Source organism: Catharus ustulatus, chromosome 6, assembly GCF_009819885.2.
Source record: "Catharus ustulatus isolate bCatUst1 chromosome 6, bCatUst1.pri.v2, whole genome shotgun sequence".
NCBI classification, from domain to species: Eukaryota; Metazoa; Chordata; class Aves; order Passeriformes; family Turdidae; genus Catharus; species Catharus ustulatus.
This window is the reverse complement of record NC_046226.1, coordinates 30,145,905-30,163,275: the sequence shown is the minus strand read 5'-3', so window position 1 is coordinate 30,163,275 and position 17,371 is coordinate 30,145,905. Positions and strand designations below refer to the sequence as shown.

General features: G+C 37.2%; 1 protein-coding gene across 2 annotated transcripts; it reads left to right on the top strand.

Moving 5' to 3' along the window:
• The first annotated feature begins 9,189 nt into the window (after positions 1-9,189).
• On the top strand, positions 9,190-17,364 carry ZNF770 (zinc finger protein 770). 2 transcript variants are annotated; one of them, XM_033063640.1, is made up of 2 exons: positions 9,190-9,296; positions 13,368-17,364. In XM_033063640.1, exon 2 carries the CDS (start codon positions 13,511-13,513, stop codon positions 15,704-15,706), a length of 2,196 nt encoding a protein of 731 aa, XP_032919531.1. In that variant the 5' UTR covers positions 9,190-9,296; positions 13,368-13,510; the 3' UTR covers positions 15,707-17,364. The 2 variants fall into 2 exon arrangements, with proteins under 2 accessions (XP_032919531.1, XP_032919530.1); XM_033063639.1 differs by having other exon boundaries at positions 9,190-9,317.
• The last annotated feature ends 7 nt before the right edge of the window (positions 17,365-17,371 follow it).

Sequence of the window (17,371 nt, the reverse complement as noted above, 5' to 3'; positions counted from 1 at the left end):
CATGCAAGCAAAATAAATCAGGATCAATTGATGCTGTTTATTTTATGTATTTTCTAAGTTTTAAGAGTAAAATACAGTTTTCAGTGTTGTGTTTTTTTATAAATGCTGCTGACTGATGCTGAAGCAATCAGAAAGTTGTGTTGGAGTATACATTTTCTTGAGCATCTTTCCCCTCTCAGTACCAGAAGTGAACATAATGAGAAGTTGCAATACTCAGGCTGGAGGGAACAACATTTCATTCTGTGAGAGAGTTTAGAAATGTGTCCTTTACTTGAGTGCATCAAAACAGTATCCTAAGTTTTGTAGTTTCATGCTCTTCCAGGATTACATTTACGTTTGAAATTTGCCAGTTTATTTCTGAGGGTTGAATGATTTGTAGCACCAAGTCTCATCATGCTGTGTGTATGGACACATGCAAGTAAACATCTTTCCTTTGACTTTCTGTGACTATCCTGCACTAAAGTGCTTTAAAAACAGTGCTGAATGCCATGGTTGTACTTCACAATACTCTGCTGTTATTGCACATATTGCTGGATTTATGATGCTATGCACTGTTGGACCCCTATCAGAAAATGATATAATTTCAGACCAGGAGTGAAACGAAATAGTTTCTATAGCTTCTTTTGTTCCATTCTCTAATTTTTCATTTGTTGTTTTTTCTTTCTCCTAAACAGTGCAATTTTCAAGGTACTGGCAGGTGGCCTGGAGATCTGCTATTCCTTATGGTGATTAATATAGATAGACTCCTGAAAAAATATCTGAAGTTGTGCTGTGACATTAAAAAAAACACTTCTGAAGATATGAATGAAGACATGGCTCAGCAAATCTTGAGTGGAACTGAGAGAAATCCTATGGTCCGCTCAGACAAAAACATAGGATGCAGGACTGGGAAAAGCAGTAAAGCAATTATGAATTGGCCAGTGCTGACTATTGCTGATTAGTAGGTAATTACAGCATTCTTAGTTAATCATTCATCTTGAAATTAAAATGTTTGTGACTACTGAGTGAGCATCTTTGTCTCTAACTCATAAACCTGAGTAAAACACAAGAGGTTCTGTTGGTTTGTGGTCACTGGGTTCCCAGAAAGTGCTAAGGCAAGTAATGTGATATATGGAACTCCAGTTGTCAACATTCAGTAACAGAAATTAAATTTCTCTTTGGACTGGTGTTTTGGTTTCTAATCTCCCTATATATTGTACTGTTTTCTGCCAGGTAACTTTTAGGTGCTGGGATTGTTTATCTATTCATTGGTGGAACTTCTACAGGTTTGAAGTCTTCTTATCTTTTTGAAGTTATTAACTTGCTACTATACAAAAGATGTGTGGAAAATGTGTAAGAAAAAATGTACCACATAAAGTCAGAATTCATTATAGGATGGCAAAATTGTGGTGTGCTTTTGCTAGATCAAAACCAGACCCTATATAGGAAGCATCTTCAGCTTTTGACTTAATGAAACAAGAGTTTGAATGGAAAGCTGCTAAACTCAGAGCACAGAGCCCAGGAAGTTTCTCATAACATTATTTGCTTTCTGACTAAGGGTTAAAGCAGAAATTAGAAACTAAAGAATGCATCAGGGTTTTCAGAATAACTATACAGTAGTGATCACACTGCTGAGCAGATGAAGTATCAGAGTGAGTTTTGAAGGCAAATGTATCATTTATCCATGGTGTTTGACTGTGGAATCTGTCAGGGATAGCTCTGGGCAAGAAAGTGTCTTCTTCTGGCAAACTCAAGAATGTACCTTAGGTGAAGACAGGTCCTGGAACTTCATGCCTAAACCTGGCAGCTTGCTTATGCTATCGGTCTGTGCAGCGGTATCAAATGACTGATGTCAAGTAAACTCAGTTTGTCATAAATGGAAACACAACTACTTCCAGATTTTAAGAGGATCACCTGGAACTTTTAGGATTGACCAGACATCCAAGATACATTTTTTTCACAAAGGGACCTCAAGAGTACAAATACCTGACTGTGTCCATAACATATGGTAAAAGATAGACAATCTGTGGAAGTAAGGGATGGGACCCTGAAAAATCAGCAATTTCTGTCTCTCCAGTGCAAAGGGGAAGTAGGAGATGTAGGCTGGCATTTAAAGGTGTTGCACTCTCAGTTCTGGAGTTGTCAAGGATGCACAAGTAAATGTATAGGCTGACATGAGTGCCCATAATATATTTTAGTAACTGGAAGGCTTGGCAGGTGTGTAGAATTTACCAATTTTCTATTTTCTTCTTTTTGTTACTCAAGGTAATTTAAAGCTGGAGTCAGAAGGGTGAAGTACTGTGAGAGAGAAAATATCTTTTACCTTAATATCCAATCCTACAGATCTTATGTAAGCAAATATCTAGCCTTAGAAGCCAAAAGTGTATTTTTCTCCAAGCTAATAATTTTATCCTTCCTGCAATATGACTTTAGTTGACATTAAGCACATCTATTAAATTTCAACATATTTCTTGAGTTATCAGGTAATTTGATAATTTGACAATTTGATTTGTCAAGATCCTATGCAGTGTAGATAAAACTAATTGTATTGTCAGAGAGGAGTTTTTGAGCAAGTCAGTACAGGGGCACTGGAGTTTAAGAATAGAAAGGATTTTGTAGCTCATCAAATCCAATTTCCTGGTGCCACAGGTGGTCAAGTGTTGCATGTTCTACTGCTGTTATATTTTTGGAAAAATAAATATACATCTTTCCTAATTGTCTCACTTCAAGCTTTACAAGTTTTGCTGCTACTTAAGAATCTCAGTTTCCCTGTCTTTTCACCTACCTAGTGATCCATATTGAAAACTGAGGCAAAATATTCATTGCATTTTGAATATTCAATGCATTTTGAATGATGCATGGTTTATCTTCCATTGCTCCTTTCTCTTTTGTGAACAGGGATGTCACTTAATGTTCTCTTAAATTTATGTGGATGAAGAACCTTTTATTATCTATTATTTTAAAGATTCATAATGTTTGATTTTCAGTAAAACTTATTTCACCACTATACTTGGCATCAGTGATGTTTAGCTTTCCTTGCTGACCACTATTTGGTTTAATAAATTCTAATTTTGTGAAATTCACCCTTTCACTTGAAATCAATAAACCTGAAGACTTCTATTAATCTACCAGCTAATAAGAATGTTATCTGTATGTGATCACTTAAAAGGTTGTTTTTATGACTAACTCTTCTTTAGTGCACATACCACTTCAAAAATCAAACGTAAATCAGTTCTAAAATAGAATCAGCTCTATTTGATTTGGTAATCATTCAGTATTGTCTACCATATCTGACGATAAATGGTTCTGAATAATATTATTGACACTTTTCTCCCAGGGAGTGACACAGACCCTCATCTGTCCAGCAGTCATTTTGGCTATTGTGTTCCTAGCTCATTTATTTCTTCTCAGCTAAAGCTGTGGTCCCAAAGAACTATAAACCAGTTTAAATGTTAGATCATTTTTTCTTCTTCATCTTTTCTTCCATCAGCTCCTACTACATTTAATTTTGTCCCTAATATCTCCAATGACGGACACCTCACAACATCTCTGGGCAACCTCTTCCAGTGTTTTACCATTTTCAAAGCAAAAAGTTTGGGATTTTTTCCTCATGTTTAAGTGAATTTTCCTGGATTTCAGGAATTCAGTCTGTGCCTCTTGCAATGGCGTCCACTGAGAGGAGTCCAGCTCCAGCTTCTTCCCTCCCTGCCTCCCACTTCAAAATGTATTTAAACACATTGATAAGATCCCTGCTAAATCTTCTCTTTCTGAGGCTAAACAGTCACAGCTCTTTGAGCCTCTCCTCACAGAGCAGATGTTACTTAATCATCTTAGTGGTTTTTTGCTGGACTCATTCCAGTCTTTCCAGCTCTACCTTCTACTGGGCAGCCCAGCAGTGAGCACATACTGAGAACGTTTTGTTTTCTCAATGTCTCATTTTGTTTATGTTAATTTTACTAATTCCATTAAAGGAATTAATTTCCATTTAATAAAAGCTCACTTTTAGCTCCTGCATGCATACATATACCTTGGAATTATATTGCACAATTTAATGTTTCAGTGATGTAAGGAATACTTTATCACTGAGGCCACCTAAGCTAGCAAATGGCACCGGATGTGCAAAGTCAGAAACTTAAAACTCACATATTAGACACAGCTCATGCAATTTTATATTATATTTTAATTTTTCACTTCTATATCACCAGAAATTTCTTTTAAATTGAAACAAATTAATCTAGAGGAAGGAGGTGAAGAGAAGGGGAACTTTCTATGGAGTATGTCAATCTGTAGATTAATTAATACATTGATTCTATTTGAGAGCCTGAATGTACCTATCTTCCCACTGAGATACCCACTGTGCAATCAGTGGTAATTTAAAAATCAATTGCTCTTCTGTAGTAATTAGGTTTGTCCATTTAAACAGATAAAATTGATAGAGCCTGCAACTAATTTCAATGCGGGGATTCTTAAGGGATTGTAGAGATTAAGAGCTGTGAGCTAGCAACTTGTTGGTTTTTCACTCAACAAATGAACATCTACGCGCACTGGTTTATGTATAAGTTTCAAGTCCATTACACCAGATAAGAAAATTATTTTGAAATATACTGCTAAACAAAGCATAGTATATTGCTAGACAAAGCCAAAAGGTTAATGAAAGTGATTCTTAAGGCACTGAAATATAATTATTCTTACATCTCGTAGAATTAAATACATTGCGTTTAAAATTCCATCATATTCTTTTGAAATTTCTCTTTATTTTCCCTGTGTTTTTATAAGCCTGGCTGAATAAAGTTTACTCTTCTCAAAAATTTCATTAAAAGTTGTTTTCTGTTTTGAACATAGGGAGAAAATTTACGGAGCTCTTGACACACAGTGCTTAATCAAATAAAATATGATACTTGCGCATGTAGAATACATATTTCTGAGACTCATTAAACAACTATCTTCCCTCAAGGCAATTCATTGTTATGCACCAGAGGGCTTTAAGATGGACTATTTAGGGAAAAAAAAAAAAAGGCAGAAAATAGGACAAGAGAAAAAGGAAGAAACCTAAGACTAACATGAAATGCATATTCACAGTTTTAAAAGCCTTTGCAATTTACTGCAGCCCTGAGGTGGCATTAATTGACACATTAGCAAGTTATATACTGTGTTATGTGTCTATTTAGCCTATAACACAATAAAAATAACACCAGGGGAATCGCTGTAACACATTGCATATACAGCTTGTGTTTAAAGTAGGGAACACCTTACGAAAGCAGACAGGAGCAGATAAATGATAATGTGTTGCAGTTAACTCACAGACTGTCCCTGCAACTTGTAATGGAATTGCCAACTGTCAGCTTGCAGAGGCATCCTCACAATACTTTAAGGCAAAATCTTATACTTCCTAAAATCAATGGGAACAGAAATTTATTTGAATGAGGTCTGGTTTTCCATACCAATAGACTACAGCATATACCCACAAAAAGACTAATCACTCATTTTCTGTTAAAATTGAGACTGAGATGATAATACCTACTCCAGATAGTGTGCCTTCTACAAGAAGTGGAGCAATATTAGAAAAATAACATTAAAGGACTATAGAACTTATGTTCTTTTGTAAAATTTTCTTTCACAAATGAAGGAACAGTTCACCATTTCAGGATCTTGAAATTCAGCACTAGTCAGTGAAACAATTCTATTGCACAATTTTTTATTTAAGGAAACTTTAGCAATTCTTTCATTATTTATTTTTTAAAAATAATTTTTTTGAAAAAAAAATTTAAAAGGATCTTGCATGTAACACTATAGCTATCACTAGAACTAATTTTGTATAATTTCTCAAGTGCCAAGCTAGATAACAATCATGCAGATTGTTTCAATATGCTCCTGGTTTATTATCTGTTAAATGTAACCTTATCTAGATAAGTAAAACAAGGATAATATGTATTCCAAAGCATGCACATCCTGAATATTCTGCATATTCTTAGCATGTAGAAAACTGCTACAAATGTTAATATTAGTGTGCAGGGAGAATGAATAACATCTGGGTGTGGAAACATCAGAAAGGAAAAACCAGCTGGAGAATACTTACAAGAATGGTGTGTATCCATAGCACCTCGATTAACAGATCATCAAGATCCTAGCACATATCTAACTACAGCTTCGAAACACACAAGATGAGGCAAAGGGCAGCGAGTAAATCCCAATGACTTTCTGAAGTGGGACAGGATTGTGAAAGTGTGGCCAGGTTACAGAAAGATATCCACAACCAAGAGGTGGGAAGAAGGCATAAGTGAATAGCTGAAATCAGTTTAGATTTAAAATAAATCTACTTTCCTCTCCTAGGAGGTCTTGTATTGTTGCTACAAGTTGCAACATGATTTCCTGCAAACCCTGCCTATTTTTCCTTTGGTGTTGTAAAAACATATAATTGACTCCGTGTGTTCGCAGCATTTTCTACAAAAACATATTGAATTAATCCACCTGTTTTGTTATAACTGGGCTAGGATTGAATTTAGTATTTTTTGGATTATACTTTCTGGTAACTTCCAGAACTACACAAGAAGATTCTCAGCTGGTATTCATTGCAACAGCATCTTTAAAATCAACAGAGCAACAGCAATCTACACCATCTGTGGGTCTGCTATACTAGTTTGTTACCAGGCACATGCAGAACTCAGCTGCTTGTGTGCTTGCTTCAGACCAGACCCGAGGTTCCATGAGCAGGCTTTTCATGAACTTTAAAATTAAATAGATGCTTTAAAAAGAAGAAGATATATATTCAAGTGATCTGCAGTTATTAAATGATGAATAATATTTCTGAATAGCTTTATGAGATGCACATGGCAATTATCATGCACTTTTTATAGCTAAGGGATGGGCATCTAGAAGCCTAAGTGACTTCCCTGTGGTCATATAGTGTTTCCAAGCTTTCAGCTCTAGGCTGTCCCAATGCCCATTTAAAGCACGAGACTTGGCTCCCTTCAGGGAGGTTAATACGTGACTGTATGCTACTGAAGCAACAATCAACACTAGCTAAACTGTTTGCTTGAGCATTTCAGCTTAAATGGAAATAAATTTTGTTCTGTAGTGTTACAATTTGGTTTGTGTGCTGTAAACTAGGTCAGATGTTATTTATACCACTGGCGATGAGAACGATTTGATTTCTAACGTTGCTAAGTCAAGAAATAGTGATTGTTTTACAGACATTCGTTTCTTGGTATCAGAAAAGGACATTTCTAGGTATTTCAAGAGCAGTTCTTCACAGACACCAGAGCCTTCAAAATTATCCTTAGGCTAGTAAATGCTGCCAACTTCTCTCTCATTGATTTATACAACATTCATGAGTAAACAATTACTTTTTTATATATACAGCAGTAGTTTGGAGTTTCCTCAGCACAGATAATTTCTACTTGAATTCCCAGTAGGACTGGGAGAGAGGGCTTAACCACCAGAGCAGAAAGACAGTTTAAGTTACTGCAGCTTTTGTAAAACTTTGCTAATTTACATCTTTGATATTTTGTTAGTTCTGCCCACTTCTGTTCCTCCTGCTAAGAGTCAGATCCTAGCCTCATCCATTGTACCAAGATGGAGTCTCAGTAAAAGGACAGCTGAAAAAAGATGAGTGAGCTGGCAGTCATGTTTTTCTAAGAAATTAATGCGGCATGTGCAAATAATTATTTAATATCAGTCTGCATGAACAAAAGAAAATAAGCAAAGCTCTTAGGAAAATGCATCTGTATGAAAAAATAAACCTCTTACAAACTTTATCTCAAGGAATTACTTATTTTGTCTTCAGTGTTGCAATTTCACACACAAAGATGGTCAAATTAATTACCTGATGTTTAAAAAGGTGAGGTTTAGTGAACCGTCCTTTTTTTTTTTAAAAGAAAAAGGAAATCACAGAAGACATCTACTGGTCCTCTGTAATTCCTGGGACATGGCAGATACCTTAAAAATAATAAATTTTTTAAAACTTAGAAAAAAATCTTCAATCTATCTTTATGTGGTTTTAATAAAGAACTTAAAATTTGACTAATAGAGTCCATATTGAGCTGTAAATGCCAGTGGCTAAGTCACAAGTCTAGTGACTAGAAACTCTCTGTCTCAATGGGGGCAATGTAATCAGAGCCTCATCCATGTCCTTGTGTTTCGTTAACAGACATTTATGATGAATCTCTTACACTTCACTGTGCCATGTTGTTTTATGAAGCAGAATCACAGAATAGAGTGATTTGGCTTGGCAGGGACCAAACCCAGGTTTTCTAGTCTAACCCTTTGCTGTAGATAGGGACATCTTTCACTAGACCACGTTGCTTAAAGCCCATTCAACCTGGCCTTGAGCACTTCCAGGGATAGAGCATCTACAGCTTCTGGGCATCTTGTTCCAGTGCCTCACCACTCTTACTTGTGCAATATTTATATCGTATGTCCAACCTAAATCTACTCTCTTTCAGTTTTAATTTTTTGCTCCCTGTCCTGTCACTATAAGCCTTGGAAAGTTTTATAAGCCTCCTTTAAGCATAGGAGGGCAGCTCTAAGGTTTTCCTAGAGCCTTCTCTCTTCCAGGCTGAACTACCCCAGCTCTCTCAGTGTGTCTTCATAGGGGACGTGCTCCAGTCCCTTTCTGTGACGGACTTTCTCCAGCAGGCCCTGTGCTGGGGACTCCTGAACTGGATGCAGGACCCAACTGTGAATTGTTTCTCTCTTACTCTGTATGTCTTCAGCCCTTTGCAGGCCATTCCTCTGAGTTAACCTCAGCCAAGCTGCTGCCACCAAGGGAGACCTGACTCGTGTCCATGCTTCAGCCCAGAGCTCCAGCGCTTGTTTGTTCCCTCTCCCCTGCAGAGGGGAAAACCCGTCACCTGTATGTGTGTGTGTTATTGAAGATGGTTTCAGAATTCCCTGGCAAGCCTCTCTTTCCCCTTCCTTCCAGGTACCATTTCCTGGCTTTTAGGCCATCTGGTTTGGCTTTATGGTGCGTACAAGAGTATAACCCTGCCATCATGCTTTGGTTGCAACCCTGCAACCACTGGGAACTGGCTATTTGCTTTTAGGTTGCTGAAGCAGAAAATGTGTCTTTTTTTGTATGGAACAACGTGCCACACCAAGAAAACATTCATCAGCCGGGCCGGGGGCATTTTCAGCCTGGGCACAAACGAAGCCTCCCCCGCCCTCGTGCGGCGCCGGCCCGGCCGCGGCCCAGCGGCGGCGGGCGGGGCCGCACTGCGCGGGGGAACGGAAAGCAGCGGCCCGGGTTTCCCGCTGTCCCGGTGCCATCCGGGGGAAGCGTTTAGGCGGCCGCAACCCCGGGAGAGATGAGGAAGGTGAAGGTGCGGTAGCTGCTTCTCCAGGTCGCTCCTTCTTCGTCCCCGGTTGCTGCCTTTCCCTGGGCCGAGCGTGTCCCGGCGCGACGCTGCCGAGCCCCGGGGCACCGCGTGGCCGGGCCGGGCTGGGCCGGGCCGGGCTGGGCTGGGCTGTACCGGGGGGGTCTCGGTGCGCGGCGGGGCCGGGCGGCCGCGGGCCCAGCAGGGACCCTCTGTGCGCCGAGGGCGGTGGTGGTGCATCTGTGTGTGCATATATCTGTGTGTATATATGTATGTGTGTGTGTGTGCGCGGTGTGCTGGCCGTAAGGGCCGCCTCGCCACCTGCTTTTTGGTTTCTGACTGCATTTACGTGTGTCCTGTTGCGGGAGTGTTGGTGTCAGACCCAGAGGTCTCAGACCCCCGAGGCAGAGCGTACGTGGGTTCTTAAAGCAACCCTCCTTCACCATCATACATCTTTTACTTTGGTTGGCTTCAGGAAGTGTTTCGGAAAGTTACAAGGAAAACAGGAGAGAATGAAGGGTGTTTGCTTTGAGGAACCATAATTCCTGGTGTTGATTTCTGTGTAACTGGCGAGTGAAGATTCCATTTCTGGTGTGATTTGTTTTCCCATTGTAGTAATCTAAACTTTTCCTTCGGGAGAGCTGGTGAGGAAATCCAGCGGACTGTGTTTTTCTTGGTGCTCAGGTTTCTCTCTCTTTGGCATGCTATGTTTCATAAATCAGCAACTAGATTTTCGCTTTCTTGTTGTGTCATTAGTGTTACTGGAGGCCCCTTATGTTTCTTCACACATCTATTATTATAATTTGTTTTCTTGTTTAATTGTTTCTGGGAAATTATAAGCATTAGTATGCCTCAAGGATTTGAAGATATACTAATAACAATGCAGAAGAATCCTACCTGGCAAATTTTGAAATATATTGAATTTTCAATTCCTAAATGACTTGTTTTGAATTACAATAACAAGTCACCAAAAACCAAGCAAGAATATATTATTTTGTATAGGGTCAGCTGTATGGGTGTGGGAATTTGAGAAGTGTGTGTACAACCTTCTTTGGAGACTTCCAATGTTGGCAAAGCAATCTCCCCACAAAACTTACTTGTATGCTCTTTAAGAAACACTTTGCGGCTGTCTGGACAATAATATACTTGACTTCTTTCTACTTTAATTTGAAGTCATTTTCATTCACAACAATAAATGGGGAACAGCTCATTTCTATTTTCTTTAAAAGTGATTCTTCTGCTTTGTCTTGCAGGGAGTGGGTGTTATTTTTTAAAAATATGTTTCCTCTTTTTTAACCTAAATGTTCCCAGTTACTTTAATATTTTCTTGTATATTTTGCATTTGAGCTCAGATCATTCTTGATCCTCTTCTCTGAATTCATTCATTCCAATCAGTTCATATGTTTGACTCAGTTTGAAGGGCAGTATTCAAAACTGGGTAGACTGCTCCAGCTGAATTCTGAACAGTAGTAAGGAAGTAAGAAGGAAGATTTATATCCTTTCAAAGCTTTACATCTGTTCACTCATCCTGCTATGGATGGTAGCCTTTGTCATATTCACCTTCTGTTCCAGCTTATACTCTAGGTCTTTTCTGCACCGGGGGATTATTCTGTCCTAAATTGAAGATCTTGCTTTTCTTCTTATTTAAGTACCCTCTTTGTGATTGTTTGTTTGTTTTTTGGGGGTTTTTTTGTTGTTGTTGGAGCTTTTTTTTGTTGTTGTTTTTTTTTTAAACTCCACAAACTTTTCTGGTTAGTAAAGACTGGATTAAAATTTGAATTTTCTTCCATCATGTTTTCATTTTGTTGCAGCTTGCTGCCATCTGTAATATTAAAGAAACAGTTAATCATTAAACAATACTACTTAGGAGGGTCCTCTCTGAACTTTTAGTGGCCTGTGTAACTCCTTGATTCTATTTTTCTGCATGACCCTGCAGCCAAAATGAAAAGTAGTGACAGTGTAATATAAAATTGGACCTTTGCCATAAACTAAATCCTTATCACATAGTGAGGCATGTTTTCTAACTCGAATTAGGACAAGCCTGTGTACTTTCAAGGCTAGCAGGAAGCAATATTCCAAGCTTGTCTTTTGCTCTTTGATCTTCAGCAGCAGCATGTTCATTCCTTACTTGTCCAAGGCACAGAGCACCCTGAAATAGATGCCTGTCCTTAGTAAATAGGATTTGAAAATATATTGGGGCCACACAGTAATGCCCATCTTGGCTCCTTTTCTCTTTCCCTTGCATCCCCTTAGTTTAGCTTATCTGAGCCTTCAGTCTTTCACTGGACAAGAAGATCACAGCAAGAAACTCTACTCTGCTTTTGACACCTTGTACTACAGAGCATTTTCCTCATTCACCAGATAGAATCTTTAAAAATTCATAAGCTAAATACAAAATCCCTTGTGTAATATGCCACAGCTGTCTCTTGCTTCGGACTTTTTTTCTTTGCATGTCACTGTAGTGTTTGAGCATTTTCCTGATGTGTAAATTAGATCTGTATGACAGTATGATAACTGAAATTCATCACTCTTTACAGTTCTTCCTCAGGAGGTTTTCTTTCCCTGCTAATGGAGGCTGCCTTGAGCTGCACAGAAACTCAGCATGGCATGGAATCTTTTCTCCTTTTCTCAGCCTGCCTGTCTTTAGGTTCATGGTAGCACAAACTAAAAAGCATTTGGTGTTACACACTTACTTTCTCTAAACTCCCAGCTTTCACACTCCTAAAAGTGTTGTGTTTTCTTGCATCTTCAAAAGAAGACTGAAACTGAGCAGCTGTTAAAATACTACAGGAAAAAAGAATTGGAAAGGAAAAGCTGAGTTCTCAACTGCTTTATCTACCTTGAACTGTTTCAGTGAGATTAAGAAACTCTTCAGTGTAATGGCAATCTCATCTAAGGCAGACATCCAAAAGTTCCTTATTAAGGCCCACAGTTAGATAGGAACATATCTGTTAGGGGTGAAACAATTCTATCTCATGACCAGGTTTTCTTTCCATTTCCAAGCTTAAGAAAAATCTTGATTCACCAGATGTTTTCAGTCTTTGTGCATATTTCTTGGATCTCATTGTAGCTTGCTTTAAAATGCAGTAGGCTTTTATTATTTGTAATTATTTTGAATAGACATTCTGGATATTTATGAATTTTTAGAAAATAAGGGCATTATCTCTTTGTGAAGTGACAGGGGTTTTGGATACACTGAAGAAATTAAGTTTTTATTCTGCTGGTATGTTGAATGAATATGCAACTTGTAATAACTTTGAGATACACAAGACATTTCTACTAACTAATTTGTGGTAGTTTGATGCTACAACTCACAAGTGCGCATTGTTAGGCTCTTGCTTTAAAGTTTGCTCCTTTATTATGATAATTACCTTGGTATTCATGATGACTTCACAGTATATGCATGGTTAAGTATCACAACCCTGATATTCTAGTTTATGCTGAGATAGCAAACACAGCCTGTGTTTTTTCCATGTTCTGGGACTTGTCTTTGTTATGGTTACAGTTAGTGTGTTGCTCTTGCTGACTGGCTCCAACACTTGCGATTTTGAGAGAAATCAAAATTGATTCTACTGCTGGATACAGTTGATAAGATGCAGAAACATGAATAGTAAATTTAACAATATATTGAAACTAAGTGTTTTTCTTTTCACTAACACTGCATTCATTTAATGTATCTCTGAAGTGCAAGAAATCTTAGTTCTTCTCTTTTTCTCTCATCTTCATAAATATTATATTTGGGAGTTAGAATTACTGCTGTAGAGAAGGCATTAATTGCAATAAGTTCTTGATTTTTTAAAATGAATGTATTGTAGCTGAATTGTATATTATTTGGAAGAATAGGTGCATTTGTAGCACAGATGACTTACACTTGTTTTTTTTTCTGAAAAGGAATCTAGTTTTTTTGTATCCTCTAATGTAACTAGTGATTACTCTGTTACAAGGAAAGTATTTTAAGCTACATTAAATCAAGAGTGTTCTCATCTAGATACTTTTGGTATCTTATGTAGAAAACAAGAGAAACTTTGGCAATTATGTATTAATATAGGCTAAATAATACTCTCTGTCTTGTTTTAGGAACCCAGTGGGATTTAAGAATCTCTCTCCTAAGAAAATTTGCTACTTCTACAGCTTTCCATCTTAGTGTGCACTTGATGATTTCACTTGAAATACCTATCTGAAGAAATTAAGAGTAGGCGAGGTGTAATTACCTTTTAAAAATGTTAAAAGTTCAACATTGTGTAACAGCTGTCAAGATACCCAAGAAAAAGCCATATATTTGTGACACGTGCTATAAACAATTTGAAACTCCATCAAAATTAGCTAGGCATTATCTCATACATACTGGTCAAAAGCCATTTGAATGTCATGTGTGCAATAAAACTTTTAGGCAGCTAGTCCACCTGGAGAGACATCAGTTAACCCATAATCTGCCTTTTAAGTGTATTGTTTGTTATAGAAACTTCAAAAATGTAATCACTTTCTTAAAGCATCAGAAGCTTCATAATGAAAATTATGAGAATGATACAAAGCAAGCAGAAAACTATGTGAATTCTGAGCAAGACAGGGTCACTTGTGGCATATTTCATTGTTCTGTGTGCTGGAAATCCTTTACAACTGAAGAGAGGTGGATGCTGCATCAGTGTCTCAAGTCAGATCATCTACATGGTGCCAGAAGGAGAAAGAAGAAAACTCACACTTGTGAATCATGTAACAAGATGTTTCCATCAAGATCCAAGCTAGAAAGACACTTCCTTATTCACACTGGCCAGAAACCTTTTAAGTGTTCTTCATGTGGCAAATCTTTCAGACAGTCAACACACTTGAAAATTCATCAGCTCACACACACAGAAGAAAGGCCTTTTCAGTGCTGTTTTTGTCAAAAGGGATTTAAAATACAGAGCAAACTCATGAAGCATAAACAGCTCCATGCCAGAAATAAGACTTTCCCCAATATTGTATGCAAAGCAAAGACTCTTAAATATCCCAGACCACACAATGTGTTGGAAGGAAAACGGGATAGTTTTGAGAATGCTGATACACACAAGTCACAGGAGAATGACCTACATGATGTGCACTCAATTTATATTGTACCTTTTCAGTGTCCAGCATGTGAGCAGTGTTTTGAAACAGAGCATGTTCTAAACTTACACAAATGTTATTATTCAAAAGACAGCAGACGTTCAAATAATGGTACAGCAGCACGCAGACACACAGTCAACAGGAAAAATAAGACCCTGATGAAACTGAAGCATACTGGAGTAAAGGCAACAGATTTTTCTCTGACTGACAGAAAAAAAATGAAATCAGGTCACGCTGGAAGTCCTGACCTGGTTACAGCTAGAGATCAGCACTGTGATCAGCATGTGTCCACTAAACCTTCCAAGGCTTGCCAGAGCAGGCGTGACATGCACAAGTCAGTTTGTAATCGGATGAAAAGAACACTTGCTGTGCCATTACCTTGGCAAGAGTACCCACAACCTCCCAACTTGAGCAGTAATTTAAAAGGGGTGCCTCCTGGTGAAAGCATGTTAAATGTTGATGGTTCACTGGATAATAAAGATGATGCTTTTTATGGTTCATCAAATGATAGTTTTTTTGATAATCCAGAAGCACTCCTCTGTGCTTTTTCATCTTCTGCTAAAAATATACATAACAGACACAAAGTGTGTAAATGTGACAGATGTGAAAAAATTTTTCCATCTTCATCCAAACTTCAAAGACATTATCTTATACACACGGGACAAAAGCCCTTTGGCTGTAATGTTTGTGGGAAGACATTTAGACAGTCAGCTCACTTAAAAAGACATCAGCTCACCCATACTGAAAAGAGAGCCTGTAAAAGCCCTGTTTGCCAGGAAGAATTTGAAAACCTGAACAAACTTTTCAATCATCAGGGAGATCACACTGAATTTAAGTCTTCTCAGCCTGTGGGTTATTCAGGTTATTCTCAAACACCTTCACAGCCATCTGGCTTTCAAGAATTTGAGCTGATTCAGTCAAACCAAACAGCTGAAATCAAAGTTGAAATCGAGTCAGGGGATTTTGTTCTTGACACCAACAGTAGAAACCCACAGCCGTATTTGTGCAGTGAATTGCTGGAAACAGAGCAAAGCTGTTACAGCCATTGGCCTGATTTTTCTGAAGGTACTGAAAAAAGTGAAGCTGTTAACAAATTATATCAATGCAATACCTGCTTTAAAACTTTTAAATCTCCTTCTAAGCTTGAAAGACATCACCTAATGCATGCTGGACAGAAGCCATTTGAATGTTTAGTTTGTGGAAAAAAATTCAGACAGGCCCCACATTTGAAAAGACATCACCTTATTCACTTTAAAGAGAGCTTAAAGCTTAGTTCCACTGAGGAACAAGCAGAGAATGTATTAGTTTTATCAAAACAGGATAATGTCCTATGAAATAATTTTTAAATTGTTTGGTTGCATAATTATAAAAGATTTCTATTAGGCCAAACAATTAACTGAAGGGGATTATATTTTCTATTACAGAGATGACCTAGTGAAGTTAATTTACTGTCTTCAGAACTGTCTACTTGATACAATTTGTGAGATATTCATGAGACTTTTTAAAAAATGCAACAAACACACACACTCTTTGCATGCCCTTTGGCTAAATTAATTCATAAATAGACATTCATATTGTATCAATAGTGTTGCAGCAATCTGCAATGTTCCATGAATAAGATAATTATCACTGAACATAAAATACCATATGGGAAAACGTAACACTTTTAAACTATCACAAAAATAAAGACAAAAAGGTAATTTTGAGAATATGAAAAAGTAGGTCCTTTTAGTTTCTTCTGGCTCCCCATATGTTCCAAGCAAAGGATTCTTGCTGTATTTATCCCATACTTTTAAAAAATTGTTATTTTTAGATAAAAGAGAAGAGGGTAGAAAAGGGGGAGAAAGTTCAATAAGAATGTTGATGTTGCACTGCAGAACATTCTATTTCCTATAGGATAGAAAAAAACTGCTTTTTTATTTACACTTAATGTGCTTGGAGAACTATACATAAGGAATTAGATCATTTCCCTTTTTATATAAAATACAAGGAGACTCCTGTAATATTAGGATTTTTAATCAATTTATCCATTTCACCACTTCATTAACTCCACTCCTTGTAAATCCCTTGCCTTCTCTAGCATTTTTGGCCAATTTATACTTTACTGAACTATTTTTCTGTAAGATAAGAAGACATTAAATTATCATTAAGGTTACAAATGGGCTTACTATCTGTTCAGTCTTCATTCCTTCTAGCATACATAGAGTACCAGTAAAAGAAATGTTCTCTAAGATGTGATAATAACTCAGATGAGCAGTTTTGTCAGGAAGTCATGTTCTCATTACGTTAAATACAAGAGACTGAAAATTACTTTTAGCTAAAATTAAGTAATTCTGATTTTGTATTAATAGAAAATGTAGTTATACTTTCTGGTCAGTAGATGGTTCTGTCCATTGTGCCAAGGGGGCTGGCAAGAAGTGGACATGCAGTGGAGCTTCATACATAATGAACACATATGAAGTTTGTTTCTTTTTTGTCCTCTGAAAAAAACAACCTTTTAGGATACTTTCTTTGTTATGCAACTTTTGAATAGTTGAATCCTGAAGTTCTTATTCCTGTTTCTAAATTAACGTTTCTGTAAGATGCATGACATTGTTTTTAGTATTTAAACATATTTAAATACTAAAAGAACCATATTTATTTAAGTAAAATGGGTTGTATTTTTTTTTATTTATTTTGGAAATGGCCTGAACTTTGTGATACTTGGTGAATATGAAGGGTAAAAGGAGTTTTATTTTCATACATGTAATTCTTTTCCATTTTCAGCAAGAATAAAATGAAGAAAAAAACTCAGAAACAGTCTGTAGTTACTACGCTTTTGTATAACAGACAAATTCAGTATATTAATGATGATTATAGTTATATATTGAGATTTTTTCTCCCTTTGTGAATTGTTTCATATTGAAAGACAAAATGCTGTATAAAATGTTTTGAAAGCATATTGTAGAGCTCTTTTAAAATACTTGCAATAAACTATTTTATTTATATTGTACTTTCAG